The following is a 27,624-nucleotide window of genomic DNA, read 5'->3' as shown; positions in this document are numbered from 1 at the left end:
AGATGCAGCGTTGCCGTCTGTTAATCTCGTCGAGGCCACTTCAATTGGCGCACTTTGCGGTGCGTCAGGAAGACGGCTTTGGCTATTTTACGGTTGAAATCGCGCCATGAGCCACCCACGTGCATTGATTATCGACGGGGCCTGCTATATCCTGCCTCTTGGCTGAGCCATGGATGCGCTGCCCGCCTTCAATAACATGATGTCTTGTTGCCTGCCACTCACGAGCAATTGTGCCGTGGCATGTAAGAAGCCATGGGTGCCAGCAAAATTGCCATGTAAGCTCCTGGACGAAATGCAACCGCCATACCTAGTGCCTTAGTACCTGACCTATGGACATCGCCTCGCTGTGCTGCGGTGCCTTGTCTCGTATGTAGGTACTTCGTCCTTCGTCAGCCACATCGCGCAATGATCACCGCTTCCAAAACCCTTCGACTCAAGCGCGATCGACTACAGTAGTACATACAATACTACGGCATAATACCCCGGATATAGATTGAAAGGAGACACGAGATGCGCAACACGATCTTGCTTTTGATCCATACATCAAAGGCTCATGTGACGCTGTGGTAGTGGCTGCGTCAGGTCCGTGCTCAGGAGAACGGCCATTGAAGGACGGGCTAGCTCAACACAGGTACTCCGTACATACTACGGCACCACAGTACGTTGTGTCATGACTGGACATTCCGCAGGGTCAACAAGGTTCGGCCCAACGCAAATGGCAGGGTTGCTTCATTCAACACAAGGGGAAGCACCCCATGCCATCGCTCAAGAAAGCGAGACGTACGTTTCCGGGGCGCTGCTCAGCAGCGTTGACGTGGCCGCTACCCTAACGGACGAGGTGCGCCCTGGAGGCGCAGTGAGCACATGTACTTCGTACAAGCAAATCGTGCGGCGTACTCTCCAAACAATTGCCTTCGTGACCCGTACAGTCATGGGGAAAATGGTATTCATACGAAGTATCTATCATACGTTGTGTGGAGTGCGCGCAGTTTCTTTTTATATTGCAAGGGTACGAAGTAGTTCATCTCCGGAATCTCAGCCGAGATCATGGCGGCGGGATCCGAAAAAAGGGCAGTGGGGCCTTGCGTCCCCCCAGTTTGCATCGTGAGTCCATGACGACCTCTGCCAGTGTCGGCTCAGTGCCACCAGCAGAGCTCGATGGTCACGGGCCAGAGGGCAGGTGGGGGTGCGACTGGGGGCATCCTTGGTATCCCTCTGCGCCGCTGGCCTCAGGGGAGGGGGAGGGGCGTTTCGGGGTCCTGGTCTTGAGCCCGGTGGAAGGGTCTGGTCCAGTGCTGGAACAGACTTGACGGGGCAGGGGTCCGCCGCGCCGTACGTGGCGCTGCGACTTATCGTCACCGCCTCCATCTCGAACCTTACCCACCCCGGCCGGGCAGCTCTTGCCCGCACCAATCCATTGCTGCCGCCAGCGCCAGCCAGGCATCCAGGCCAGCCAGCAACCTTTGGACCTTACCTGGCACAGCAGCTCCAGCTCCTGCGAGACACGCCCCGCGCTGACAGGCGGCAGACAGACCTACGCACGCACGCAAGCGGTCCAGTCCAGTCAACGAAAACTCGCCCTCCTTGCCACCAAACCGTTTCACGTAATTGCCCACCAACGACATCCCATCTCTCATCTACCTTCGCCTTTTCCACTCCTCGTGCGACCGGGTACATGACCTACTCCTCAGTCTTACCGACACCTCTGTCCTGTACTTTTTACGGCGCAGCACAATCTGACGGCGCACCGCATCCGCACCTCCCCTCGCCGTTCGCTGCCCAAGTACAAGCAAGGCGAGTGAGTACCATTCCCGCGCCATCAACATCCCATCTCGTCAAGCGAGACGAAGATCTTGTCTTGTCCCTGTTGGCCTCCGACCGTTTTCTGTCCTGTTCTCGTGACCCCAGCTCATCTCGGATCGCAGCCCGCCAGGCCCGTCCGTGTCATCCCTTCCGATCCCACGACGCATGGGGTAGGACGATCACTTCGCCACACGTCATTTGAAGACGACACCGCCCTCCCGCGCTCCCCGAACCTCGACCCCTAAATCATCCACCAACAGCACCTCCAAGCTAGACCAGCCGCTGTCAATTGCTGCGAAACGGGCTCGCCTAGTGTCATGGCCTCGACGTCGAACCACCGCGCGCGTGGTTCCGACGACTTTGGTGTCTTCGACGATGCCAAAACCTACTACGCCTCCGAGGAGCGCCATACAAACCGCTTCGGCGCCCGGACCCGGACCTTTTCGCAGGTTAGCAACACACGTCTGCGGCAGCCCTGGGCAGCATCTGACCGACTGCGCAGAACAGCATCTTGAAGCAATTTGAGCGAGTTGGGCTGCGAGAGCCCTTCCGCCGCGGAAGCCATGGTGAGCCAGATCGTGCGCGACCATTCGTACAATGACTTCTAAACGTTTGCTCCCAGACGAATCAACCATTCCCCACGGCCGGCGATTTCTCATTCAGGTCGACGCCACCCTCAACAGTCTCCGCGAGCAAGAAGACACAGACAACAACATGCAGATCACAATCGAGGACAACGGCCCCAAGGTCCTGTCGCTGCGGACAGCCGCCTCTGCCGGCCACAACCGATTCGACGTTCGAGGCACGTACATGCTGTCAAACCTGCTTCAGGAATTGACCCTGGCCAAGGAGTATGGCCGCAAGCAGATTATCCTCGACGAGGGCCGGTTGAACGAGAATCCGGTGGACCGTCTGTCGCGCCTGATTCGGGACCACTTTTGGGATGGCCTGACGCGGCGTATCGATGCATCGACCATTGAGATCGCCGCCCGGGATCCCAAGGACTGGACCGACGACCCACGGCCACGCATTTACGTGCCCGTCGGTGCCCCAGAGCAATTCGAGTATTACACCAGGGTGGCCAAGGAGCGCCCGGAGATTCGACTGGATGTCCAGCTCCTACCAGCCAACATCACTGCCGAGGTGATTCGGGACATGAACGACAAGCCCGGTTTGCTGGCCGTGGCGGTCGAGAAGAGCGAGGACGAGCACAACAACGTTATGCTCAAGGGCCTGCCATTTGTCGTGCCAGGGGGGCGCTTCAACGAGTTGTACGGGTGGGACAGCTACATGGAGTCGCTGGGCTTGCTCGTCAACGACAGGGTGGATTTGGCCAAAGCCATGGTTCTGAACTTTTGCTTTTGCATCGAACACTACGGCAAAATCCTCAACGCCACGAGGTCGTACTACCTCGGTCGATCGCAGCCGCCATTCTTGACGGACATGGCGCTGCGCGTATACGAGAAGATCAAGCATGAACCTGACGCCAAGGAGTTCCTGCGCCGGGCGATCTTGGCCGCCATCAAGGAGTATCACAGCGTGTGGACCAGCGACCCGCGGCTTGATCCGGTCACGGGGCTCTCGAGGTACTGTCCTGAAGGCGTGGGCGTCCCTCCTGAGACGGAAGCGGGTCATTTTGTGCACATTCTCGAGCCTTACGTGAAGAAGTACAAGATGGAGTTCAACGAGTTCATGCGGGCTTATAACCACGGCGAGGTCAAGGAGCCGGCCCTCGACGAGTACTTCATGCACGACCGGGCAGTGCGCGAGTCGGGACATGACACGACGTATCGGTTTGAGGGGATCTGCGCTAACCTGGCGACGATTGACCTGAACTCACTTCTGTTCAAGTACGAGACCGACATTGCTCGCACGATCCGTGGCGTGTTTGGCGACAAGCTGGTCGTTCCGTCTGAATTTTGCGCCGGCACGCCGTACCAGGCGGACGAGGTCCTTTCGTCGGCGGCATGGGACCGGCGCGCCAAGCGGCGCAAGCTGATGATGGACAAGCTCATGTGGGATGAAGAGGAGGGCATGTTCTTTGACTACGACTTCGTCAAACAGGAGCGATGCTCATACGAAACGGCGACGACATTCTGGGCCATGTGGGCAGGCATCGCCTCGCCCAAGCAGGCCGCCGAAATGGTCCGCAAAGGGCTGCCCAAGTTCGAGGCGTTTGGAGGTCTCTTGGCTGGCACAGAGAAGTCGCGCGGCGAGATTGGGCTGGAGCGTCCGAACCGACAATGGGACTTTCCGTACGGCTGGGCGCCACAGCAGATGCTGGCGTGGACGGGGCTGCTGCGGTACAGCTTTACGGAGGAGGCGGAGAGGCTGGCTTACAAGTGGCTCTTCATGATCACCAAGGCGTTTGTCGACTTCAACGGCGTCGTGGTGGAAAAGTACGACGTGACGCGGCCGGTAGACCCACACCGAGTCGACGCCGAGTATGGAAACCAGGGCCTCGACTTTAAGGGCGTGGCTAAGGAAGGGTGAGTGATGGATGGCGACGGTGCTGTGTTTGTGTGTTTGATGGTGACTGGATGGCTGACGAGACGACAGGTTCGGCTGGGTCAACGCCAGCTACGTGTACGGACTGCAGATTGTCGATGCGCACATGCGGCGGGCGCTGGGGACGCTGACGCCGTACCCGACATTTATCAGGGCAGTGGAGCAGAACAAGGAGAAGGCGCTGGCGGACTTTGCTCTGCCATGAGGCATGGGACTGCATTGGCTGGCTGTCTTTTTTTTTTTTTTGGCGATACATACAATTCGGGATTGTGTTGGTCGCTGGCACGTCGATGGTAGAGTACTTTGCGCGGCAAGCAAGCACGGGATTGCATGAACGCATTTCAGAGAAGACAGACGAAGAAGCAAGGTCAGCTCTGGATATCGCAGGATGGGCATTGACGAGACGGTAGAGGATGCTAGATGTCAAGAGTCATGGATACAGTACAAACGCAGTCTAATAGCGGCGACGATGATGTGGAGTTTTGGAGCAGAGCTCAGCTTAGTAGGCGGGACTGACACATGCCGACGGCTGTTTTGGGGTTGAGTCAGGCACGAGACGTTGGCCATGTGACAGCGGCGATCGAGACGCAAGTTGCGTAGTTGCTTGTTGACTCTTGCGTGCATGCCGTTGGTCAGCCTGCCGGTAGCTTTTGCTCCTCAGCCTGCATTGGGGTGCATTGCCGGGGCTGATGTCGATGAGGAGAGTCGGGGTTCACGAGCCGACGACACGAGTCTACGATTCCAGATCGGATGCGGTCGAATTGGCTGACATGGTGACTTGTTTCGTGCTTCGCACTGCGTATTACTTAACTACTGCTACTACTACTTCGTACAATATACGTCGTTGCAGATGGCGGGCTCTGCGGGCCAGGCGTTGGTGCGGGCGGTGACGGCGGCAGTGCATGGCACACATGCATCTGCGGTTCAGCGGCAAGAGAAGTGAACGGCATCATCGTTCAATCACATGCCAAAAACGCTCCGCTGCCCCGGGGGGGTACCGACCCATCGCGCGCGTCCCGGGAAGGAGAACCAGCCAGCCAGCCCAGGGAGGGCGATTGGGGGAGGGGGAGGGGGCGGAGGTGGGGCTGGCTGGTCAGTGCCGCCAGGTACCTACCGTACCTCCAGGCCCAGGTACCTCGTTCATGTCGTCTCTCACCGAAAGGCGGAAGATGTATCGTCACCTGATGACGGGGTTTCACTAGATGCACACGGGTCTTTCCGAGGGGGGGGTACATTTCCTCAGAAGTCTTTTCTGAACCTGCGCATCTTCGTCCTCCGAGCGTTGTGTTATTGCCGGCACGGAATGAGATGCAAGATGGAAAAAGTATCTTGAATACAAAGTACCTGAGTACATACTTGCGTGACATGCGCACGAGCCGAGAGCCCCAATCGGCGGCTGCGGGGATGTGGAGAAGGCCCTCGGCGACCCGGGAGACTCAGAAGCTCAGGCTCAGGCTGCGTCACGGGCGCGCTGTCTGTTCCTGTTGACTTTTCAGTGGACGACTTGAGTTCTATAGGTATCCGTATTTACTGCTGCAATTGCTGGTACTGTGCAGTACGGTACAGTACAAGTTGAATGTAGTACAAAAGGCATGTAGCGGCGGGCGGTGTTGCCAGCTTCTTTCCTTCCTTCCCTCCCCCGGGCCTCGGCCAATGGCGGCTGAAAAGCCCACCTCGTCCGGGAACCGCTGACCACTAAGCGTGCGCGCCGCTCCCCTTTGAGCCGAAGCGGCGGGAGGGACGTCACCGTTTCGTTTTTTGTCGTTGCGGCGGCGGCGGCGGCGGCGGCGCGCTGGCCCTCGGTTTTATGTGCGTGTGCATGGATGGGTAACTAGGTAGTAGACATGGTCTTGCAAGGCTGCCGCCACCGCTGAAGAGACCCGGTGCCGGCCCCACGAGCAGTGACAGCCACAGAGAGAGTGAGTGTGACTCTTTTGGTCTGCACCGCAGCGCCTGGTGTCTACATGTACATACATACCTAAGGTACTGACTGTCCCGGGATGGTCCGGCGCACGCACGGGGGGGACGAAACGGCGGCGGCCAGGTTCCGAGGTGCGAAAAGCCGCTGGCCGATTCACCACCGGGCGGGCTGTCGTGCCTGTGCCTGTGCCTGTGTGTTGCGGCTGCTCCTGTTGCCGGCTGGCGGGCGGGCGGGCGGGCTGGCTGTCGACGAGGCTTGCAATAACCTTTCGTATACTAACGCACTACTAGCATTTCCCTTCTTGGCTCTCTGTTGCTTGTCTCTCTCTCCGTCGTCTTGTTATCCGGCCCCCCGGCTCGTGCTGTGACTGATTCCCGGAACCTGTGACTCTTTTACTCCTCCCCCCTCTTTCACCCTTCCTCCATTATCATCCTGACATCGTCATCCTCGATTCTTGTTTTGCTCCCCCTTTCTCTTCCCCTTACACTGCCCGCGTGCTGTCCATCCTTGTTGACTTTGGCACACCTCATTGCCGAGGTCCACACGACCATCGCCACCACCATCATCCATCCATCCCACCCTTGCGCCTCTCCACCTCCCCAAGCCTCCCATCATCGAAAGTCCAATTCCGTACGTTACAACTGCTGCTGCTGCTGCTTTCTCCCCCATGCTTCCCTCCTAACACAGTCTCGTTCAGAAAGACAGACGAAAAGCCATGGCCGCCAACAACATGCTGAACCCCGCGGCCGACGCCGCGGCCGAGGACGCCCAGTTCCTCAAGGAGGTCGAGCAGGTCAAGCAGTGGTGGTCCGACTCGCGCTGGAAGCACACCAAGCGGCCCTTTACCGCCGAGCAGATCGTCTCCAAGCGCGGCAACCTCAAGATTGAGTACCCGAGCAACGCCCAGGCTAAGAAGCTGTGGAAGATTCTCGAGGGCCGGTTCGCGGTGAGTTTTCTTCTTGTCTCTTCCTCCCTGCAGCTCTTCTTCCCCCGTCGCATTTTCCATGTGACGATGAAGACGACTCATGCTGACTGCATCTCATCTCTTCCCCCCCGCGCGTAGAACAAGGACGCCAGCTACACGTATGGCTGCCTCGAGCCCACAATGGTCACCCAGATGGCCAAGTACCTCGACACCGTCTACGTCTCGGGCTGGCAGTCGTCCTCGACCGCCTCGGCCTCGGATGAGCCCGGGCCCGACCTGGCGGATTACCCCTACGTACGTTTTGTCTGCTCCCCATTGCCTCCATCTCGCAGTCTCGTTCTCTCTGTCCTTATCCGGCCCAAGCATCCGGTTTGCTCCTGAGCAAGCAGCGGCGCGAGAGTCTGGCTGCTCGCTATGGGGTCCGGAGGAGGAGGAGGAGGAGGAGAAGTAAGAGAAGAAGAAGAAGAAGAAGAGATGGATGAGAGAAGAAGAAGAAGAAGAAGAAGAAGAAGAGATGGATGAGAGAAGAAGAAGAAGAAGAAGAAGAAGAAGAAGTGGAAGTGTGCAATCACAATGGCTAACAAAGGACAACGCGCGCAGACCACCGTCCCCAACAAGGTCGGCCACCTCTTCATGGCGCAGCTCTTCCACGACCGCAAGCAGCGCCAGGAGCGCCTCTCGACGCCCAAGGCGCAGCGCGGCCAGCTCGCCCACGTCGACTACCTGCGGCCCATCATCGCCGACGCCGACACGGGCCACGGCGGCCTCACCGCCGTCATGAAGCTCACCAAGCTCTTCGTCGAGAAGGGCGCCGCCGGCATCCACATCGAGGACCAGGCCCCCGGCACCAAGAAGTGCGGCCACATGGCCGGCAAGGTCCTCGTCCCCATCAGCGAGCACATTAGCCGCCTCGTCGCCATTCGCGCCCAGGCCGACATTATGGGTGCGTTGGTCCTTTTTTTTTTTTTTTTTTTTATTTCCTTGCCCCCTTTCCCTTGTTTTCTTGTGTCACCGTGCCTGCCTGAGTGAGAGCCCACTTACACGAGAGAGATGTCTCCTTGTGTTCCATGACGGGCCATCGTTGCTTGCCCCTACCCCCTTTGGTCGTCCACGCCGCTGGCAACGGGGAAGCAATAGAAAGCTTGCTGTATTCCCCAAAGCAACCACCCTCAATGGGGAGTTTTTTTTTTTGTTCACTCATACACATCATTGATCATGGAGAAACAATGTGACTGACCTCTTTCTCCCCGGCCTACAGGCAGCGACCTCATCGCCGTCGCCCGCACCGACGCCGAGGCCGCCACCCTCATCACCACCACCATCGACCCCCGCGACCACGCCTTCATCCTCGGCTCCACCAACCCCAAGCTGCAGCCGCTCAACGACCTCATGGTCGCCGCCGAGGCCGCCGGCAAGACGGGCGACGCCCTGCAGCGCATCGAGGACGAGTGGCTCGCCGCCGCCGGCCTCGCCCGCTTCGACGACGCCGTCGCCGCCGCCATCGACGCCAGCGCCTCGCTCCCGCGCGGCGACAAGGCCGCGGCCAAGGCCAAGTACGCCGCCCAGGTCAGGGGCAAGGGCAACGCCGAGGCCCGCGCCGTCGCCCGCGGCATCCTCGGCGAGGACGTCTTCTTCGACTGGGACGCGCCCCGCACCCGCGAGGGCTACTACCGCCTCAAGGGCGGCTGCGACTGCGCCATCAACCGCGCCATCGCCTACGGGCCCTACTGCGACGCCGTCTGGATGGAGAGCAAGCTGCCCGACTTTGCTCAGGCCAAGGAGTTTGCCGACGGCGTCCACGCCGCCATCCCTCACCAGAAGTGCGTACTACCCCTTTACCCCCTCCCCTGAATATATATCCCGAGTATCAAAGAAGGGACACGGCTGACCTTGCCGCCTTTTGCGCAACCCCCAACAACAGGCTCGCCTACAACCTCTCCCCCTCCTTCAACTGGAAGACGGCCATGCCCCGCGACGAGCAGGAGACGTACATCCGCCGCCTCGCCACCCTCGGCTACTGCTGGCAGTTCATCACCCTCGCCGGCCTGCACACCACGGCCCTCATCAGCGACCGCTTCGCCCGCGCCTACAGCCAGCAGGGCATGCGCGCCTACGGCGAGCTCGTCCAGGAGCCCGAGATTGAGCTCGGCGTCGACGTCGTCAAGCACCAGAAGTGGAGCGGCGCCACCTACGTCGACGAGCTGCAGAAAATGGTCACCGGCGGCGTCAGCTCCACTGCCGCCATGGGCAAGGGCGTCACCGAGGATCAGTTCAAATAGGGAGCCGCTCTGCACCTTTTTGGATATGTCGTGACCGCGGAGAGATGGGGAGCAAGACAGAGACGAAAGGAGGGAGACAAAGTCGGGGCCAAAGAAAGACTCTAACTAAACCACCTCCTTTGTCGCATTGTACACTGTATATGACAGCATTGAAAATGGTAAAAGACCGTCGGTCCATGAGATAAAAGTGACTTGAGCCTGTATATTGCAACGGAGCCTCACTCTACGTGAGAGCACAAACCCCGCAGGGCAATACAGCTGCTCCGTTCTAGCACTATGCCAACAAATATCCCACGCATCCTCGGCTGCAGAGTTAAAAGTCCGCCCAACTCCCCAACTCCTGACAAGCAGTCTACTTTGCCACGCCATGTCTCGTCTCAACATCGAATCTCGCGTCATAAAGTCGTCCGTCTCGCCACAACCTTCAAGACAGCAAGCCAGGTGACTGCCTCTGTACAAAGTTAATACAGCATGCGACGACCGCCGCGTCGGGCCCAACCCGGGTCGCCCAGCAACTATGCGCCACCGCCGCTCAGTCAGCCTCGGCGAGCTGCATAATCAACCTGGCAGCCATGTCAAGGAACGGAAATGGACTCGTCACCTCCTTCTCCTCGAGTAGAGTTCCGTCCGGCGTCTCGTAACCGGAGCACTTAAAGTCCACCAAATACACGCCCTGCTCCATTTCGTAGATTTGAATGTCCATGTGCAGTGCCACAAACGCCTTCTTGACTGGGTCCTGCGGCGAGTAGACGTGGTAGCTGTCTGGCGTACCGACGTGGCTGCCTCCGGAGCCGTCGGGTGAGCTCTTTGTCTTGCGCTTGATGGCTGCAGTGTCGGATTAGCATATGCATGGCCGGGAGCTCAATGACGGGATGACCTACTCGATGACTCCCACCGCACCTTGATATGCCATGGGTCGGCTGGGAGCTTGTATCGTTTCGTCGGGTCCAGGCTTGTGCTTGATTCGCGGTGCAGGGAGCCGCCGTCGTAGCCGTCTGCAAAACTTCCATCGCCACTAGGCGGTTCGCTCTCCTTCTCGCGAGACTGGGCATAATCCTCGTCGGGAACGTACGTTGCCCCCAGCTTATGGAGGGCCTTGTGGATGCAGAGCAGAGCCTCCCACGGCGCGTTACGGGAGCGGATGCCAAATTGCCATCGCACAGGCTTAGGCTTTTTCGGCGGGTTGATCGGCGTCATGCTCTGCGGGCGTTTGCTACCTTCCTCCAGCTTCAGTTGCGACCTGGCATGAGGCTTGAGCCGGCGCGCGGCCTCTTCCTTATCGGCATCTGTCCTCGCCGATGGGGGCTCGTCGTTGTCCGCTGTCGCCGACGACTGGTTGATTGCAAGGCCAGCCTTCTCTCTCTCCATGAAGTCTTTGTGGTAGGCAGGGAGACTGCTGGGCAGAATGCCGACCTTACTGACGTAGGGACGCGGCGACAGGCCCTGCGACATGCCAGAGCGGGCAGAAGACATGCTCATCATTGGACTCGAGGCTTCGTCGGCTTCGCTCAGGGCATCCGGGTTTTCTGATGTGGTTAGCAACTTTGGAGACGCACAAAACTGGGCAGCCAGCCACGTACGATTGACCTGCATCATCTTGTTCTCCCTCACGATCATATACACGTCTTTGATCGCGGACGGCTCCTCGGACTGCAGCGCCTCCTCGACGTCGTTCTTGCCATAACCCATCGTCTTGCTAATCTTCTCGGTGACTTCGTTGTGGAGCCTCTCTTGTACCTGAACTGGGGCATTTGGTGCGATGTCGCGCTTCTCGATGGCCTTGTTGGGGTCGACGCCGGTGTTGAGGAACTCCTCAACTGGAGGCTGAAGATAGGCCGGTAAATCCGTCATGAACCACGGATCTTGTCGGATCTCATCGATCGTCGCCCGCTGAACAGGGTTGACGACGAGCATCTTCTTGATCAAGTTGGCAGCGCCGGTAGGCATCCAGACAGGGATGCTGTAGGTGCCCCTAGCGATCTTGGCAAAAAGGCTGGGAATGTGTTCGTCGTCAAAGGGCAGTCGCCCGACCAGGAGCACGTAAAGGATGACGCCGCAGCTCCAGACGTCAACCTCGGGGCCGGCGTACAGCTTCCCGCCGATGACCTCGGGGGCGGCATAGTTGGGGCTGCCACAGCTCGTCTTGAGGAAGTTTCCGTCCGTCATGATGTTGCTCAGACCAAAGTCGGCAATCTTGACGTTGAGGTGTTCGTCGAGCAACAGGTTCTCGGGCTTGAGGTCGCGGTGGACAATCTTGTGACGGTGGCAGTACTCGACGGCACAGAGCATCTGCTGGAAGAAGCGGCGGGCCTCCGTTTCGCTCATCCGGCCGTGTTGGACGATGTGATCGAAGAGTTCGCCGCCGGCATACTCGAGGACCATGACGATTTCGCTATGGGTCTTGATGACGGTGTAGCTGGCAGGGCTTGGTCAGCATCATGGCCGTGACGCAGGCGGGGTTCAGGAGGCGGAATGCCTACAGTTTGATGATGTGAGGGTGACGCAGGAGCTGGAGGTATTCAATTTCTCGCTCGACGCGGCCGGCCATGTCGCGGCTGATGAGCTTCTTGCGAGCGATGATCTTGAGAGCGACCTGCTGGCCGGTGCCGTTGACGATGGCCAGCTTCACCTTGCCAAAGGAGCCCTCGCCGAGCGTCTTCATGATCTTGTAGGCGCCGAGGCGCTGCTCGGCCTTGGACTTGTCGCGGCTGCCGTTGTGTTCCATGGTTCTGCCCTGCCTGGACGAGGGTGCTGCTGTTGCTGCTGATGGGGCGGCGTCGGCGGCAGCGGCGGCGTCGGGAGCATGCTGGGCGCGAGGATGGCGCTGCTGGTGGACGCGGCGGACGTGGGACGAGGAGAGGGAGATGGTGAGCTCCTCGTCCTCGAAGCCGCCTCGTGGAGCCATGACGGGCGGAGTTTCGACTGCCGTTATCAATGGCCGATGCTGTCGGTCCGGTCGGGGGCCATCAACGGGGGGCGGTAGATGGGGGGGAATGCGAGCCTGGGCTGTTTCGGTCGCTAGGTAGGTGGTGCGATGGTAAGGTTGTCCGATTGTGGTGGGGGAGGGTGGTTTGATGGGAGTCGGTTGGTTGGTGGAGGTGATGGGTGGTGGAGGAGGGGCACCTCAATTCCAGCGTCCCTCCCCCGTTGTGCAAGTCCCAGTTCCATGGCCGGCGCCCTGAGACTGGTGCCGGCGTGGTTGACCAGCTGCAGTGCGGTGCGGTGCGGTGCTCTGCTGTGGGGTGCCTTCTCTGCCCGCTGGGACGGCATGAATGCATTGGATGGACGGGCACCGCCTTACCAGTAGTGGAGGTCCACTCCATACCTTGGCAGCACCCGACAGCGTCCGCCCGTCCACCACGAGGGCGCTGGTTGGGTCGGCCCTCCAGGGCTCAACGGGGGGGGGGGGGAGCCTCCGCCTAGAGGCGCTAGAAGCAACTCTACCTAGGTATAGCCCAGTGTAGGGACCACGAAATACCTACCTGTAGGTGCCTAGGTAGGCGTGAAACCGGCTAACTCACCTCCCAGTACGCGGGTTCCAACCACGATAACGGGCCTCGCAGCGATAAGCTGTGCCGAGACATCCATGTCTTTGACTCTTTGTCGGGCCCACTGAGACGCGCCCAACTTACCCTCCGCTCCTGGGGTCCCCGCGCGGAGCCTGGGATGCCTGCCGTTGCTCGTGGACGGACCTCGCTCGGCCTTGGACCCTCCGGCCGACAACGGCTCACTGACAACCACAACTCCTACGTGCCTACCTAAGGCAGTAGGCAGGTGCCTACCTATTAATACCTCTACTACAACCAACCCCCCAAGTACGCAAGCTTGCTACGGCGTCAGACTCCCATAGAGCTACTGTATACGGCGTTGACCACGCAATGCGTACTCACCCACGCATGCATCGCTGCGTACCAGATAGGGACCTTCGTTATCGCATCATTGTCTCTGTCTCTGGTGACACATGAGACATGTCTTTGTCGCTAACCGCGCATGGCGCCCGGATGCTTCCTCGGCTGTTGATACAATGGTTTCTTCCCGCTCTCGTAAATCCTACACTCCTCTCTCCCGGGCTGAAACGTTCCCAGACGGGTCAATGCAATGTGATTCGGCAGTCATCGTCCCGGCCGTCGCCCGCTCGGCAACTCCGCCGCGGCCGGCCTTGCTTCGGCGTGGGATTGGGGACGCACCTGGCCACCGCCTACGCCATGGCCATGACATCGTGAGCCTTGCGTGGGGGACAGACGTCGGCTCCGTACCATCTCCTCGGAGCTTCCATCGTTTAGCTCAGCTACGCCCCGAAGGAATGCATTGGTATGCATGTCTGATGCCTGACTCGCCAGTGCACCTCACCCTCAGCCCAGGCTGCAAGTGCATAGCTCGACGTGGCTACCCAAACCCTCCACACTATTTCGCGGCCCGTTGAATCATCACAGACTGCAAGGCGGTTCGCACGGGTGTTACGACACTCGCTACTTGCTCTCCTCCTCCTCCTTGAGCCTCGCCACCAGCTTGCCTCTCAGGAACGGGCTCAGACCAAGGCTGTAGATCGTCAGTAAAATCCCGAGAGCATCCCCATCGGGAACCACTTACATGCCCTCGTTGGTCACGATCCGGTAGGTTCCACTTGGCTGCACCTTGCCCACGACGTTCCCAGATCCGTCCACCTCAACGCTCCCCAGGATATCCTCCGGCCAAGCTATCCTTCCAAAATCCGGAGGGTTCCTTCGGTCGCTCAGATGAACCCATCCTCCCCTACCCCCACCTCCAGCGCCCCCCTGTGCGCTGGCACCTCCGGCCCCTGTCCCTCCCGCGCCGCCTCCTCCACCCTGCTTCCGAGAGGAACCTCTGCCTGGCCGATGTTGCGGAAAGAACGAGCCCCCGGATCCCAAGTTGAACCCGCCAGGACTGGCAAAGGCTTTCGCTTGAGACACTACATCCTCATCCAGGTGGCCATACTCCTGGACGACTTGGTCCAAGATCTCGACAAAGTGGTGGTTCTCCCGAAAGGACTGAGGAGTTAGAGGGATCGTCGTCGTCGTCCCGATTGCTAGCTTCGGCGAGGGCGGCTGGGTGTCGAGGTAGGTCAGGATGTAGGATGCAGGAGACGACGGGTTGTCAAACACCTTCTTGGAGCTCGTCAGCGCCATGATCATCCAAGCGCCGTGCGCGCCGCGACTTACAATGTGCGAATTGCTCGCCAGGGTTGAGACTGCCCTGTGCCAAGCACTTGCTCGCCTGGGAGCGAATCGAAGTGTTGCTGCCAGCATTGCTGTTGTCTCTTTGCGCCAACCGGATGGAGGTAAAGGGAAAGCTCCACGGACTTGTTGAAACGTGACAGCCCATTTTCGGGATGAGGTCACCGATCTGATCTAATCCCTGGTGTTGGCGTTGCTTGAGGGACCCACTGCCTGCGATATGCATCTAACGGGAATCAATTAAGTGCGACGCGTCGACGCGTCCCCCACCACGCGACGCACCAGCAGCGCCATCCATGTGCGGCATCAACAACGGCCAACGCTGCAACGATACCTTCATACTACGTACACAGAAGGCTCGCAATCGAGCGCCCGGCAATGCTTGTTCAGTAGGGAGCAGTCGTCACCATGGACAAAACGCCGGCGCCCATCTTCCGACGGCAGAAACACATCCCGTCCTCGGCCCTGCCGTCATCGTCACCAGCATTCGGCACTCCTATCCACCCTCTCAAACCCTTCAGCGTCAATGCGCCCAAGGCAGCGATTCTACCAATCATCCTGCCTCCTGCTACCCTCCGCCCGCTCGCGTTTCGAACCTTCACCAAGAAGCACTCCCTGACGCTCACGTCCTCGGCGCTGCAGGAACTTGCCTCCTTTATTGGAAGGCATTGCGGGTCGGGATGGCGCGAAGAGGGCCTTGCCGAGCGTGTGCTGGAGGAGGTGGCGAGGAGTTGGAAGAACCGGAATGGTGGAGTCATTGTGGAGGGATCCAGCAAACAACTCCATGACATCCTTCGGACATTAGAAGGAAACATGAGCGGCGGAAAGATCGTCGGGCCAGTTAGGGGACTTCCCCGGGGAGACAGCATGCTGGACATTCAGGACAGCGACACAGCCAACACGAGACTAGGACTGCGCCCGACGACGCTCTCAAGAGAGGACAGCAACGCCAGTTTTGGCGTGTCGGGGCTGGGTATGCAGGAAGAGGCAGACGACGACGACGAGAGCAAGGACCCGCGCGCTTGGCTGCAGATCATTGACTCGTATGAGCAGCCCAGGCTTGTCTACAACGTCGGAAAGAAGCACTTTGAGAGGTAAGATCCGTTGCTTGCTATCCCAGACCATCAGCTCACAGTCCGGCTCCCATCATCAGAGAAACGACGAAACCGTCCTTGCTACCTGCCGCATCACACAAAACGACCCTCTTCCGCAACCGCTATAATGTCATTCACCAACGTCTTCTCCGAAACGAAGCCTTCCAAACGTCGTCGGTCTCGTCATCCCGCAAGCGCACGCTCCAGCGCTCCCTTTCGAACCAGCAGTCGCTGAAGATTACGCCGATTGCAAACATGCTCGGCCGTCATGGTAGCAACCATATGCTTCTGGGGCAACTAGTCATTCTTCCTACAGGCAACCTAGCCATCAGTGACTTGACTGGCACGATAGCGCTCGACCTGAAGCGGGCAGTTGCCATACCCGCAGACTCGGCCTGGTTCTGCCCCGGCATGATTGTCCTCGTGGACGGTGTCTACGAAGAGGAAGAGGAGTCTGTGGGCAAGGGACTTAGCGGGAGCAGCGGTGTAGGCGGTACACTCGGCGGCCGATTCCAGGGTTTCTTCATCGGTCAACCCCCTTGCGAGAAGCGTAAGGCGACGCTGGGCATAAGTGGCCCGGATGGTGGTCAGGATCACACCATCGGGGGTGGATTTGGCTGGATCGACTTTCTTGGCGCCGGCAGCGAACGCGCTGTCGGAGCGAAGATGCGGCGGCTGGAACGCCGCCTCTTGCCGCCGCCGCCACCAGAAGACGGCCCCGGGCGGAATCGCATCGTCATCTTGGGCGAATTAAACCTAGATCAGCCTCGCGCTCTTCAGGCACTGCGCAAGATCCTCTCCCTGTACGCCGCCGAGACGGAAGGCTCCTCTCCCGTTGGTTTTGTCCTGACGGGCAATTTCACGCAACAGGCCGTCATGGCCCGGGGTGGCAGTGGCGGAAGCATAGAGTACAAAGAATACTTCGACGCCCTGGCCTCAGCACTCTCCGACTTCCCGACGCTCCTCCAAACCTCGACATTTGTCTTTGTACCCGGCGACAACGACGGGTGGGTATCGGCCTTCACGGCAGGCGCATCAACCCCAGTCCCCAGGAAGGGGGTCCCAGAGATGTTCACATCGCGCATCCGTCGCGCTTTCGCCACAGCCAATGCAGAGGGTGGCAACCATGGAACGCCGGGCACGGCTGTGTGGACTTCGAACCCGAGCCGACTGACACTCTTTGGGCCGAACCATGAGCTCGTTGTCTTCCGCGATGACATCTCGGCGCGCCTTCGTCGCACGTCGGTCATCCTGAAGCGGAAGGCCGCGGACCCAGAGGACCAAGAGAACGAGCCCAGCGCCGACGAGCCAACTGAGACGCGGGCATCCGCTGCAGACGCCATGGACCTCGACGCCGCCAACCACGAGGAACCCGAGGTGACGTCGAGCGCAGCACCGTCGTCACTGAGCGAGGATGTGCGCACCGCGCAGAAGCTCGTCAAGACGGTCCTCGACCAGGGCTACCTCGCGCCCTTCCGGCAGGCCATCCGCCCGGTACACTGGGACTATGTCTCGGCGCTGCACCTGTACCCGCTGCCCACGGCCATGGCCCTCGTCGACACGACGGCCCCGCCGTTTTGCGTCACGTACGAGGGCTGCCACGTCATGAACCCGGGCAGCGTGCTCGTGCCAGGGAGGAAGGGCGTCGGTAGGTGGGTCGAGTACGAGGTCGGGCGGCAGGGCAAGCTGCGCGAGTGCACGTGTTGAGTAGGTGCTCGATTGTGGTGGGTGGCGATGACAGTGATGATGGTGGTGCTACTGCTGCCAAGTCGGGTTGATGCATCTATCATTGTTTTTGTAGGGCGGCCCGCGGTGTACGGGCCATATTCTCCAGCATTAGAGAGGCGCGGATTATGAGATTTATGATGGATAGGGTTGGCAAGCTGCTTTGTAGGGAGCTCTTGGATTCAATAGACAGCTACAAACGCTTCTGGGCCGCCTCTGGCTTCCTTGTGCCTCTCGTGTCTCTGAATCCTCCCATGCGTCTCTTCCCCCCACCCCCCTTTTTTGCGGCTACATGAATAGTGAAATGCGGCTGTATAAATAGCAATGCTCTTTTACGTATGCCGGTCGATATCGGCCGCCAGGCGCAACACTTGTAGCAGCCGACAAGGTGCTCGCCATCTCCAACCCCTCCCCCTAAGAGACAATTGCTATCACTCCAATGCGATCCTGGTATCACACGAGTCAAAGTGAGCGAGCATCCTCTGGTCGTCGCGCATGGGAACCACAAATCATTCGCTCGCTGCTTTTATTCGTCTCGTATATATGTATGGGCAGCCAGCGAGCCAGCGAGCCATCTTCCCGCCATCAAATATTCATTCCATGGCCCCAATACAAGGCACACTCCGAACCCTCTCGTTTATGCTTTCCGACTCTGCTACTACTACTACCTTGCGCACCGTTTCCCTTTTTCCTTTGCCCATGCCAGTTCTGCATCTTCCAAATAACTCCGTGCGCTCGAAACAAAATCCAGAAGTAAAATCCATGTAGATGGGGAAAGAAATGTGGAGGGCGAAGAGCCAAAAGAGGAAGGGAGAAAGTGAGAGACAGAGGCCTCACGTGTACTCGAGCAACAGCTCCTCCGGGTGCAGCACTCCGAACAGCGCCTCAATCTCGTTCTGCACATTTTTGAGCTCCTCAGCCACCTGCGCCGTCACGAGCGTGTACGCGTACAGCAGCGCGTAGTCCCTCTCATCGACGACGACCCCGTCCGTCCTCACCGTCCCGACAACGTCTTCGCCAGTGCGGGCGGCGGCAATGGTGCCTCCGCTGGCGCTCGCAGCTTGGCCATCTCCATCTCCGTCGCCACCGCCGCCCCCACCACCGCGCAGCCCGGCCACCATGTGGTCCTTGCGGAAGCGGTGGATCTTGCCGAGCAGGCGGTCCTTGGTGTTCTCGATGGTGGGGATCGCGTCGGTGAGCGGGTACTCGAGCATGAGGCTCGAGGCGAGGACCTCGAAGATGTGGCAGATGCGCTGGCATAGGCGGACACGCTCCTCGGCGGTGGAGGCCAGGAGAGCGCGCTCGCCGGCGGAGAGGGTCAGGCGGCGCTGGGTGATGAGGCGCATGGCGTAGAAGCCGTCGAGGATGTGCCTGGTGGAGTGCATGACGCGCCCGTACGCCTCGTGCGGGAACGGTCCGCGCAACTCGAACTCGGACTTGGCTGAGTTGCGAAGCGACTCGAGTTTCAACGCTACAGACATAAATCGTGAGCTTTCTTTGTTTATGATATCCCGGTGCCTGGCAGCGGCAAGCAGGGCAGAAGAAGGTGAAACTTACCGTAGCGACGCAGAGCAGTTTGCTCCTCTTCCTGCAAGTAGTCCTGCGTGTTATCGTTCTCAAGCAAGACGCTCAGGGGGCCACGCTTCCAAATGAGCCCCAACTGCAAATAGAGCACTGATAGCCCTTCCTTGAATTTGAGCCGGCCGGAGATGGGCCACAGCAAGCGACAGATGATCATACCCCACAAGATGCCAAGCACGACGGCCACCACTCGGTGGTACGTGATGTCGAAGATGAGCGGATTCTTCCCGCCCTCGTCATCGTCGTCATCGTCGACGTCCTGTGACAGGCTATAGGCGTAAAGGACGATGACGTTGTACGCGAGCAGGGAGATGCGGCCCAGGGGCGCATTCTTGAGGACAAGAATGAGGTAAAAGTTCCAGCACGCAAGGAGCCAGCCGAACAGTGCGAGGAGGTAGGGATTGCCCTGGCTGACGAGCCACGACACGACGGCACAGGCCGCTCCAATGATCGTACCGAGGAGACGCGCCGTCGACGTTGTGTTGGAGGCGCCCGTCGTCATGCCGACGACAATCATGTATGACAGCAGGCCCCATTCGCCTCTCCAGTGCTGGTACATGGGTCTTGTGTCGTGGATGAAGGCGAACATGGCCCATACCACCGCTCCAATGCCGACCTTGATGCCAAACGTGACGTCCTCGCGCGTAAAGAAGCGCATGACGATCAAAATCTTTTCCGATATGCGCCTGACGAGTGTGCTGGACTGCGGCGCCGCATCCCAATTGAAAGAATCCCTGCGCTTCACCATCGATTCCGGGATGCCTTTTGGCACGGCCGACTTCTTAATCGGCTGTGGCTTTTTGCTCAGAAGTGCCTCGTACTCAGGGTCTGCTCGGTGCCCCTTTCTGCGGAACGGCGACCAATAGTTCCAGATCTTGAGGAATTCCCAGCTGCGATCCTGGGTCTCAGTGACGTGCTGAAGGTCCTCCACCACATCCAGATACGAGTCGAGCTCGTCCGCCACGGCCATCAGCGTAAAGGAAAAGTGACCACACGCCGCGGCAACCTCCTCAATGTCCGCCTGTATCTTTTCAGACCTGGAGCGCCCCATCTCTATGTTCTTGTATAGCTCCTGCAGCGCATTTGCCCGAGCATTGTTGTACAGGTTAATGGCGTCTCGCAGGCTTTCGCGAAGCTGATCGTTGGTCGTGACTCTATTCATGTCTTGCGGATCAAAAGGTGACTCACGCAGAATTTCTGACAATGTGTAGGCGAGCGATTTCATGGACGGCCCGAGCAGGGCCATGAAAAGAGCAAATATATCGGACGGCGCGCGAAACGCGGGGCATTTGTCCAAGGACGGGTCAGACTGCGACTGGACGAGCCCACGCGGCTCATCGTCGTCCTCTTCTATGACTGACAGCGGCTCTCGGTCCTCGTCGAAGAATCCAGATACCGCACGCGTTGTGCGCGGCGAGAAAACGGGTGGTAGAATCGACGATATTGATCCCGTTCGGTCTCCCAAGCTTGGCGCCTCCTTGAGCAGTGTCAGTTGCGTATTTAGCGCGCTGCGAAGGCCTCCAATGGCGGCCGAGAGTGCCTCTACCGATTTGTAGAGCTTCTTGTCCAGCCTGTACACCTTCTCGCGACCCAGAAAGTAGTATTCCAGCTTCGCTTCGCGGAGACCCTCAGACATGCGCGCGTATGTCGAGTTGTAGCAATCCCTCATCCTACTGTAGTCGAGGGAGTTGACCTCCTCATCGGATCCGTTGAGAAAGCCCCTGGTGATGAATGAGATCTTGTCACTCAGGCACGCCGAGGCGGTGACGATGGAGCGCCGTAGGTTGTGCCTCGCCGACACCCGCCAGATGAGCAGGTTCACGGCCACGGTAAAAGTGATGCCGAGGAGCAACATCTTGAGCACCTGCAAGATCTTATCGCCGGAGAAGTAGCCGTCCTGCACTGACTGCTCCTTGGTGATGACGGTGATGATGGCCATGGACGCGAGAGTAGAAGCGGTGTTGACCAGGGGCTGGTTAAGCCTCTGCTTGACCCAACCGACAAAACCCAAGCCGCCACCCACGAAGATGAGGAGCACAGTGACGTGTGCGGGGACCGTCGAGCCTGTGCTCTTGCGCGACGCGATGGCCGCCGCCATGGAGAGTACGCTGACGGTTACGGCATATGCGACGGCGGCAATGGCAATCAAGACCGCCTCCAGCATAGAACCAGCCGTACGGGCCGGGTGAAAGTATACCGTCAACGTTGCAACGATGTGTTTGCCATCGCGATGGCCGAGGAAGTTGGACAAGGCAGGCCAGAAGGTGCCCAAGCTCCCGAGCAGGTAGGCCAGCGTGCACTTGAGTACTTGATGGCCGGCGTCCGAGTTGACCCAATCATACGCCTCGACAACGCGCCTCTTCATCGTGTCAACGGCAGTGTGCACTGGGCCTCCGTCCGGGCTGGGAGGGCTTGCTGCTGCGCGGCCATATTCGTTGCCGTTCGGGGGGATGTCGCTCGAGGCGCGCAAGGTGAATTGTCGGCGGGATCGCTCGCCCGTGCTTGGGATGATGAAGGTGCCATTTCGAAGTTTCTAAATCGGCAAACGCATCAGTTTGAACGGTCAATAATGGGGGGACGGTACGCAGCGACAGCGTTCGCAAGACGTACGCTTCGCTTAGAGGGACGCGAGGGCGGCCAGGCGCCCGACGCAGAGGTTCCGCTAGAGCTCATTATGACGAACGTCTAGTCTGCTGCGCGGCCGATGCTGAGCGCGTGCGGTGTCTGGAGATGCTTCATGGTCCGGGACGAAGCGCAAGGATCGGTTGTCGCGGTCTATCGACTCCGTCGCGATGTCTGCGGAAGCTGTGAAAGGTGCTGCCTGGCGATGGGGAGGACGGAAGGTGCGCCCGGGCTTCGATGCGCTGTCGTCGACTGGGACAGGCGGTCTTGTGTTGGCCCGCAGTGCGCGTGCAGTGTAGGGGTGTGGTTGAGCAGATCGCTCGATGGTGTTGCGGCAGCATGAAGAGTCGGGATATTGCCTAGTATGTGACGCGGGTCTGGCAAGGTCAAGGAAGGTAATCATAGACGGTACAGTGGTGTAGCAACCCATCCACAGCCGGAGCTGGAGCTAGCGGAGCTGGCGTGGGGAGCTAACTAACTCAGCTACGGTATGGTAGCATTTAGTGGAGAGCTGCCGCCGGCTGTCTTGCAGTGGCGCTGCAGCATGCGGCGGTGCACTCTGGTGAAAGAGCTGAGGTTGATGACTCGCACGAGGTTCCTTCGGAGTGATGACTTGGTCACCCTTCAATTTCTTTCAGGTTGCAAGAGCCCAACGGACCACTCTCAGCCCACTATAAGAAGTTCAAGGACGTGAGTCAACTGGGAAGCCTTCCCACCTGCAATTTCTTGATACCGTACGTGACCTCATCAGAGGCGGAAGGGCTCTGTGAACGGGGGTGACAGTAGTTATGATGCCACCGCATCTCTCCCATTATTAGCATTCTCTCTCATAACCCATTTGATGTGCCCCAGATTGTGAGTCGATTCACACTCAAGATGGTTCCAAGCAATCAACGCTGGTCAAGGTTACCCAAGCCCCCGACACATGCTGCTTTTGTGCGCTCTCGTTGTTGTCGTGTCTCGGATTGGCCTTTCTTGTTGATCTTGTGGCCCGATGCCGTGCACATGTCAATGCTCATTCCGTGGTTACGTGCCTTGTAGAAACACCATCATGTCTCTCACCTGCTGTTTTCAATCGAGGCTCATATGCCCGCAACCTGCAGCCTTTGCGTCCGCCCCGGGCGTTTGAATCCTCACGCACGGCATACGTCAACGATACTGTCTCTCGTCATGGTTTTTTGGAGCACTAGACGCGCCCTCTGCGTTGGGCGGCGTGCTTTACTTAGCGCTTGTTGGCGTCTGCCGGCGCATGCCGTTTCCATGCCCACCAACAACGCGGGCGTGGCACCCGATCTCGCAGCCGTCGCATATTGACACATCAGTCGGACTTCATCCCCACCCGCCCAGCCGGCGACGCTTGCTGCTGCTGCTGCTGCTGTCCACTGGAGTTTCTTCAGGTTCCAGGATCGCTCCTTTCGGACCTCGTGCCTCTCTACTCTCGCCAGGACATCTGAAACTCCTGGGCAAGTTTTCGCGCCAGCAATCAATCAGATAAGTGTCGCCGATCCGTCTCTTCGGTGCAGCTTACCCTGTATCTCACGGCGCTCCCGCATCATCATCCTCCGACTCCTCAACTTCACGCATCCAAACCTCTTGCATGTGGCGCGCCCTGTCCGCCATGGCCTCCTCGGCGCCTCGGCGGTTCGCTCCTCTGGCGGAGACGGCGGCGAGCGACGGCCGCCCGAAGTTGCGGGGCGTGGTCTTTGATATGGACGGCACGTTATGGTGAGCGACCCTCGGCGGCGGCGGCGGCGGCGACCTGGCGGAGGAAAGCATGTTGTGGAACACGGTGTCTTTTCGTCACTTGTCTCGAGCTCGTATGAGGAAGACAAGCAGACTCGGGACATTGGGTTGGGGTTCGGGCGTCCAAGACCAAGTTGCAAAGCGCCATGCCTACGCTTGCGACAACCGTCCAAGGATGCCACCTCACAACCTCCCCCATCATCACATATCCCGCGCAATGACTTTCCAACTCCGGCAGCACGCTCCATAGGCTAACACACAGACACAACAACCAGCGAGCCGCAGACGCACATGTTCGGGGAGATGCGCGCCGCCCTCGGCATCGACAAGGGCATCGACATCCTCGAGCACATCGAGCAGCTCCCCCCCGCCGCTCAGCCCGCCGCCATCGAGGCCATCCGCGCCGTCGAGCGCCGCGCCATGGAGTCGCAGGTGCCGCAGCCCGGCCTCGCCCGCCTCATGTCCTACCTCGACGACCGCCGCGTCCCCAAGACCATCTGCACCCGCAACTTCGACGTCCCCGTCCAGGGCTTCCTCGGCAAGTTCCTCGCCGGCTCCGTCTTCGACCCCATCGTCACCCGCGACTTCCGCCCCCCCAAGCCCGACCCCGCGGGCATCCTGCACATCGCCCGCTCCTGGGGGCTCGTCGACGACCGCACCGGCCAGCCCGACGCCAGCGGCCTCATCATGGTCGGCGACATGATCGACGACATGACTGCCGGGAGGTTGGCTGGCGCTGCCACCGTCTTGCTCGTCAACGATGTGAACCGCGCCATTGCCGATCACGCCCACACTGACTTGGTCATTGACAAGCTGGATGACCTTGTGGCCATCTTGGAAGAGGGCTTCGAGGGCCGTGAGATTGTTTAGACGGGACGGGTACATGGAGCCGGGCTTTACTATAGACTCTCTGCATTATACGAAGCGCCAAGACTATTATGTCTAGTAGACACACTGCCAGAATCAATCCTTCGGGTCAATGGCCGCGTTGAAGCACGCAAAACATTTTGTCACGCACATATTCAGACTGGCGCCGCGAGATCCGTTGTTCATGACTTTTCCCCTCATTTTGAACCAGACGCCTGCGTTGCTTACGATTAAAACGACCTATCCGCAAACGACCAAATCCAAGGCCAAATGCCCAATTGGCCATTGTCCCGTCGCGGTTGTCCGCCGACTTCTAGCATCTCCTCGCCCCATAGCTTGTAAGTCTTTTAGAAGCGACTTTGGCTGATTCTGATGACAGGATTCGACGTGGTCGAAACAAACCCCGAAAGAAAAATGCGCCGACCAATGCTAAGCAAAATCTCCACACGTGGCATCGCCCGTGGTCCAGAGGCGCTGGAGCTGGAGCTGGTCCTGGTCAAGTCCGACGGGCCACGGCATTTCCTAAAGGCCGTAGCTCGGGTTCGGTGGAAGACCAAACGTTGCCTGTCTCCTGTTCTCTCTCCGGAAATCCTCCGGCGTCTGCTTCCGCGGAGGCGGTGGAGGCGGCAGCGGACCTCCGGGCGGACCAGGTCGCACGGGCAGGCTGAACGTTGCCGTTGCGGCATTCGCGCTTGCAGGTGCCGGGTTCTCAGTGTACGAGGACGTCTGGGGTATCGAGTTGGTCGTAGCGACCCTGGGTCCCATGCCGGGATGTGCCGTGGCTGGTGTTCTGCCAGAGCTGTAGCCGTTGGGTGAGCGGCTTCGCTGATGCTGGTCGCGGGGAGAGATGATGCCGGCGCCTCCAATGGGTATCTCGCCCGATGTGGGCGTGTGGATTGTGCGTTCGTCGCCATGGGTCTGGTAGGTCGGAGAATCGCTCGATCGCAACAGGTCATGGGTTGCTGGCGACAGTTGAGGCGCCAAGTGTGACTTGCGATTGTCTCGCTCCATGAGACCAATAGCCCATTGTCTGAGGTCAACAGGGGTCCGCTTGGCTGCCTGCACAAACGGTTCGCGGTCCTATTGTCATAGTCAGCAATAGGCCAAGGGGGGATTACATGTGCATCAAGACGCCTACCAAGAGCTCCTGGGGCGTCGGTCTCTCCTCTGGCTGCTTATAGAGGCACTTCTGTATCATGTCCTCCAAGATGCTTGGGAAGGCATCGCTCTTGGGTAGCTTTGGCGCGGGTTCGTGAACAATCTGCTGCAGCAGGTCGAGAATGCCGGCCGGCGCGCACTCCTCGTCGGAGAACTGCTCACTCGCAGCAAACGGGAATTTGCCGATGGCGAGCTCCATAATGGTGAGGCCGAAGCTCCACACGTCAGACTTGACGGTATACTTCTCGCCTTGAATGCGCTCAGGAGCCATGTAAGTTGACGTTCCGACAAAGGTGTCGGCGATTGAGTTGATGAGTTCTCCCGATACTCCAAAATCGCACAACTTGATCGAGCCCCGGGAGTTAACCAGGATATTGGACGGCTTGATGTCTCGATGCATGATGTGGTGTTTCGAGTAGAGGTAGGTAAGGCCACCGAGCGTCGCTTCGGCAATCTTGCCCAGGACGTCGACGCGGACCGGGCCAAAGACCCTGGAGACCCTGTCGAGGGATCTGTGTATGCTAGTCAGCTGCAATGCTGGCAGTTCAAATTTCGCTTGACTCACCCGACGTCCATGTACTCCATGCACATGATGACATCGTTGTTGCTGTTCAGGAAGGCGCCGTAAAAGTTGACAATGAAGTCAGAGTGGCAGCCGTGCATGATCTGCAGCTCTCGAACGATTCGCTTCCGCATCTCCTTCTTGGCCTCAACGTGTATGACCTGAGGCCGTTAGCCATGAGCAAACGTGCGCCGGTGTGGGTTTCTCGGTGCGAACCTTGCGCGCCATGACGGTGCCGGTGCTTAGGTGCTTGACCTTGCTGACAGTGCCGCCATTTCCGGAGCCGAGCTCTTTGAGGATTTCGAGGTCCTCGGGCCGGAGATCCAACTTGTACTCGATGCCAATCTCGAGCTGGCCGTCCTTGTTGTCGTCGCGAGCGCCGTCCACTTCGGCGCGGCTGGTTTCGGCCGTTGGCGGCGGTCGCGGAGCGGCGGGCGTCAGGGCGAGGCCCTTGACGTTCTTGCGCTTCATAGAGCGCGGAGCGAACGGATCAGCCATGGCTGTGAAGTGTTACGGCGTCGAGAGGGCGTTTGCCGTCCCGGTCGAAGCGTTGGGGGCGAGCAAAATTCGATGTCGCGGCGGAGCGTTCAGGGCGGGGTTTTGGACGTCCAGAGCCCTGGGGTCATTCCTTTGCGCGAAGCGACGGCAGCGCAGCCGGCGGGATGGGGGATTCGGAGCCCAGGGACGAGGTAAGTTGGCACAGCCAATGACGGCGATAGATTGTAATAGAATAGGATAGTATAGGACAGGATAGAGAAGGGGCCCGTGGGGAGAGGTGCTGTGAAGCTCTCCTCGAACGACCGTTGAACGACTCCTGTCGTTGGAAGTGGTGGGGTAGATAATAAAAGGCGCCTCAGTGATTGTGACGGCGCGGCGCGGCGCAGCGAAGTGCCCCCGGGACCCGAGACAACTCCAACCTGGCCGATGGAGTTGGGCTATCCGCTGTGGCGCTTGCGATGGGGTGGTCCGTCTGTCTGCCTTAGTAGACCCCCTGTGCCGACCGCTGAACGAACCGGGGCTAGTGCAACAACTTGTATGAAGTAGGGCGACGTGAAGTGTCTGGCAAACCAAACTGATCGTGGCCGTTGGGCAGCGTCTAGTCTTGAAAAGCTGCCGGATGGAGACCCGAGATGCCGTCGACTGACTGTTGGGCGTGGGCTTGGAAAAGGTAGGGTACCTTGGGCGTGGGCGCGGCAAGCGTTGCACGAAGCAAAGCAGGTCCTCGAACGTTAACCCTTGATGCCCGCCCTGGGATGCAACGCGGGGTCTGTGCTAACTACGTACTGCGTGTGCGGTGAGCCGAAGGAGGGATTTGATGCAGGGCAGGGCAAGGCGGCGGCGGATGGATGGGTGCACGAACGGCGGCCTCTCCCTGTCGCTAAAAAGAGGTGTCTCGTCATGCACCCCTTTGGATGGATGGATGGTGGACGGAATGGAAGTCGACGGGAGGGCCCCTTGGATGCTGGTGGGGGTTCCTGGACGTTCACGGTGTTGATGGGCCGGCGCGGCGGAGAACCTTGGGGAGGAGTGGGGGGGGGGCTCAAGCAATCAGCCTGAGGCCGTCAATAAGTGCAGCAATGCTTGTCAGAGAACAAAGTTTGGGTCTCGAGCTGGAGCTCCAGCGTCTGGACGCTTCCGCGT

General features: G+C 59.3%; 8 protein-coding genes across 8 annotated transcripts; 4 read left to right on the top strand and 4 right to left on the bottom strand.

The window, feature by feature from the left end:
- Positions 1-1,364: 1,364 nt before the first annotated feature.
- On the top strand, positions 1,365-5,107 carry NTH1_1 (Alpha,alpha-trehalase). The gene is made up of 5 exons (XM_047983250.1): positions 1,365-1,798; positions 1,926-2,252; positions 2,306-2,369; positions 2,426-4,292; positions 4,363-5,107. The coding sequence occupies exons 2-5, from the start codon at positions 2,121-2,123 to the stop codon at positions 4,514-4,516; spliced, it is 2,217 nt and encodes a 738-aa protein (XP_047839220.1). The 5' UTR covers positions 1,365-1,798; positions 1,926-2,120; the 3' UTR covers positions 4,517-5,107.
- Positions 5,108-6,474: 1,367 nt separating this feature from the next.
- On the top strand, positions 6,475-9,612 carry ICL1 (Isocitrate lyase). The gene is made up of 6 exons (XM_047983249.1): positions 6,475-6,862; positions 6,930-7,178; positions 7,296-7,451; positions 7,758-8,100; positions 8,416-8,977; positions 9,079-9,612. The coding sequence occupies exons 2-6, from the start codon at positions 6,948-6,950 to the stop codon at positions 9,434-9,436; spliced, it is 1,650 nt and encodes a 549-aa protein (XP_047839219.1). The 5' UTR covers positions 6,475-6,862; positions 6,930-6,947; the 3' UTR covers positions 9,437-9,612.
- SNF1 (Non-specific serine/threonine protein kinase) lies at positions 9,550-12,508 on the bottom strand. Its single transcript, XM_047983248.1, has 4 exons — positions 11,917-12,508; positions 11,017-11,852; positions 10,318-10,962; positions 9,550-10,261 (listed from the first exon to the last, which is right to left on the bottom strand). Exons 1-4 carry the CDS (start codon positions 12,339-12,341, stop codon positions 9,969-9,971), a joined length of 2,199 nt encoding a protein of 732 aa, XP_047839218.1. The 5' UTR covers positions 12,342-12,508; the 3' UTR covers positions 9,550-9,968.
- A 651-nt stretch (positions 12,509-13,159) lies between these two features.
- JDV02_002242 (uncharacterized protein) lies at positions 13,160-14,810 on the bottom strand. Its single transcript, XM_047983247.1, has 3 exons — positions 14,617-14,810; positions 14,027-14,562; positions 13,160-13,975 (listed from the first exon to the last, which is right to left on the bottom strand). Exons 1-3 carry the CDS (start codon positions 14,701-14,703, stop codon positions 13,906-13,908), a joined length of 693 nt encoding a protein of 230 aa, XP_047839217.1. The 5' UTR covers positions 14,704-14,810; the 3' UTR covers positions 13,160-13,905.
- A 115-nt stretch (positions 14,811-14,925) lies between these two features.
- DPB2 (DNA-directed DNA polymerase) lies at positions 14,926-17,664 on the top strand. The gene is made up of 2 exons (XM_047983246.1): positions 14,926-15,725; positions 15,785-17,664. The coding sequence occupies exons 1-2, from the start codon at positions 15,040-15,042 to the stop codon at positions 17,430-17,432; spliced, it is 2,334 nt and encodes a 777-aa protein (XP_047839216.1). The 5' UTR covers positions 14,926-15,039; the 3' UTR covers positions 17,433-17,664.
- A 270-nt stretch (positions 17,665-17,934) lies between these two features.
- Positions 17,935-22,039, bottom strand: JDV02_002240 (uncharacterized protein). The gene is made up of 3 exons (XM_047983245.1): positions 21,642-22,039; positions 19,008-21,564; positions 17,935-18,921 (listed from the first exon to the last, which is right to left on the bottom strand). Exons 1-3 carry the CDS (start codon positions 21,702-21,704, stop codon positions 18,284-18,286), a joined length of 3,258 nt encoding a protein of 1,085 aa, XP_047839215.1. The 5' UTR covers positions 21,705-22,039; the 3' UTR covers positions 17,935-18,283.
- A 1,211-nt stretch (positions 22,040-23,250) lies between these two features.
- Positions 23,251-24,266, top strand: JDV02_002239 (uncharacterized protein; the record flags this gene model as incomplete). The annotated part of the gene is made up of 2 exons (XM_047983244.1): positions 23,251-23,378; positions 23,672-24,266. The coding sequence occupies 2 exons, from the start codon at positions 23,251-23,253 to the stop codon at positions 24,264-24,266; spliced, it is 723 nt and encodes a 240-aa protein (XP_047839214.1).
- A 38-nt stretch (positions 24,267-24,304) lies between these two features.
- Positions 24,305-27,512, bottom strand: STE7 (Mitogen-activated protein kinase kinase). Its single transcript, XM_047983243.1, has 4 exons — positions 26,200-27,512; positions 25,987-26,144; positions 25,402-25,933; positions 24,305-25,343 (listed from the first exon to the last, which is right to left on the bottom strand). The coding sequence occupies exons 1-4, from the start codon at positions 26,479-26,481 to the stop codon at positions 24,786-24,788; spliced, it is 1,530 nt and encodes a 509-aa protein (XP_047839213.1). The 5' UTR covers positions 26,482-27,512; the 3' UTR covers positions 24,305-24,785.
- Between the last annotated feature and the right edge of the window lie 112 nt (positions 27,513-27,624).

Source organism: Purpureocillium takamizusanense, chromosome 2 (assembly GCF_022605165.1).
Source record: "Purpureocillium takamizusanense chromosome 2, complete sequence".
Lineage (NCBI taxonomy): Eukaryota > Fungi > Ascomycota > Sordariomycetes > Hypocreales > Ophiocordycipitaceae > Purpureocillium > Purpureocillium takamizusanense.
The sequence above is the reverse complement of the archived record's forward strand: the minus strand, read 5'-3'. Positions and strand labels throughout refer to the sequence as shown.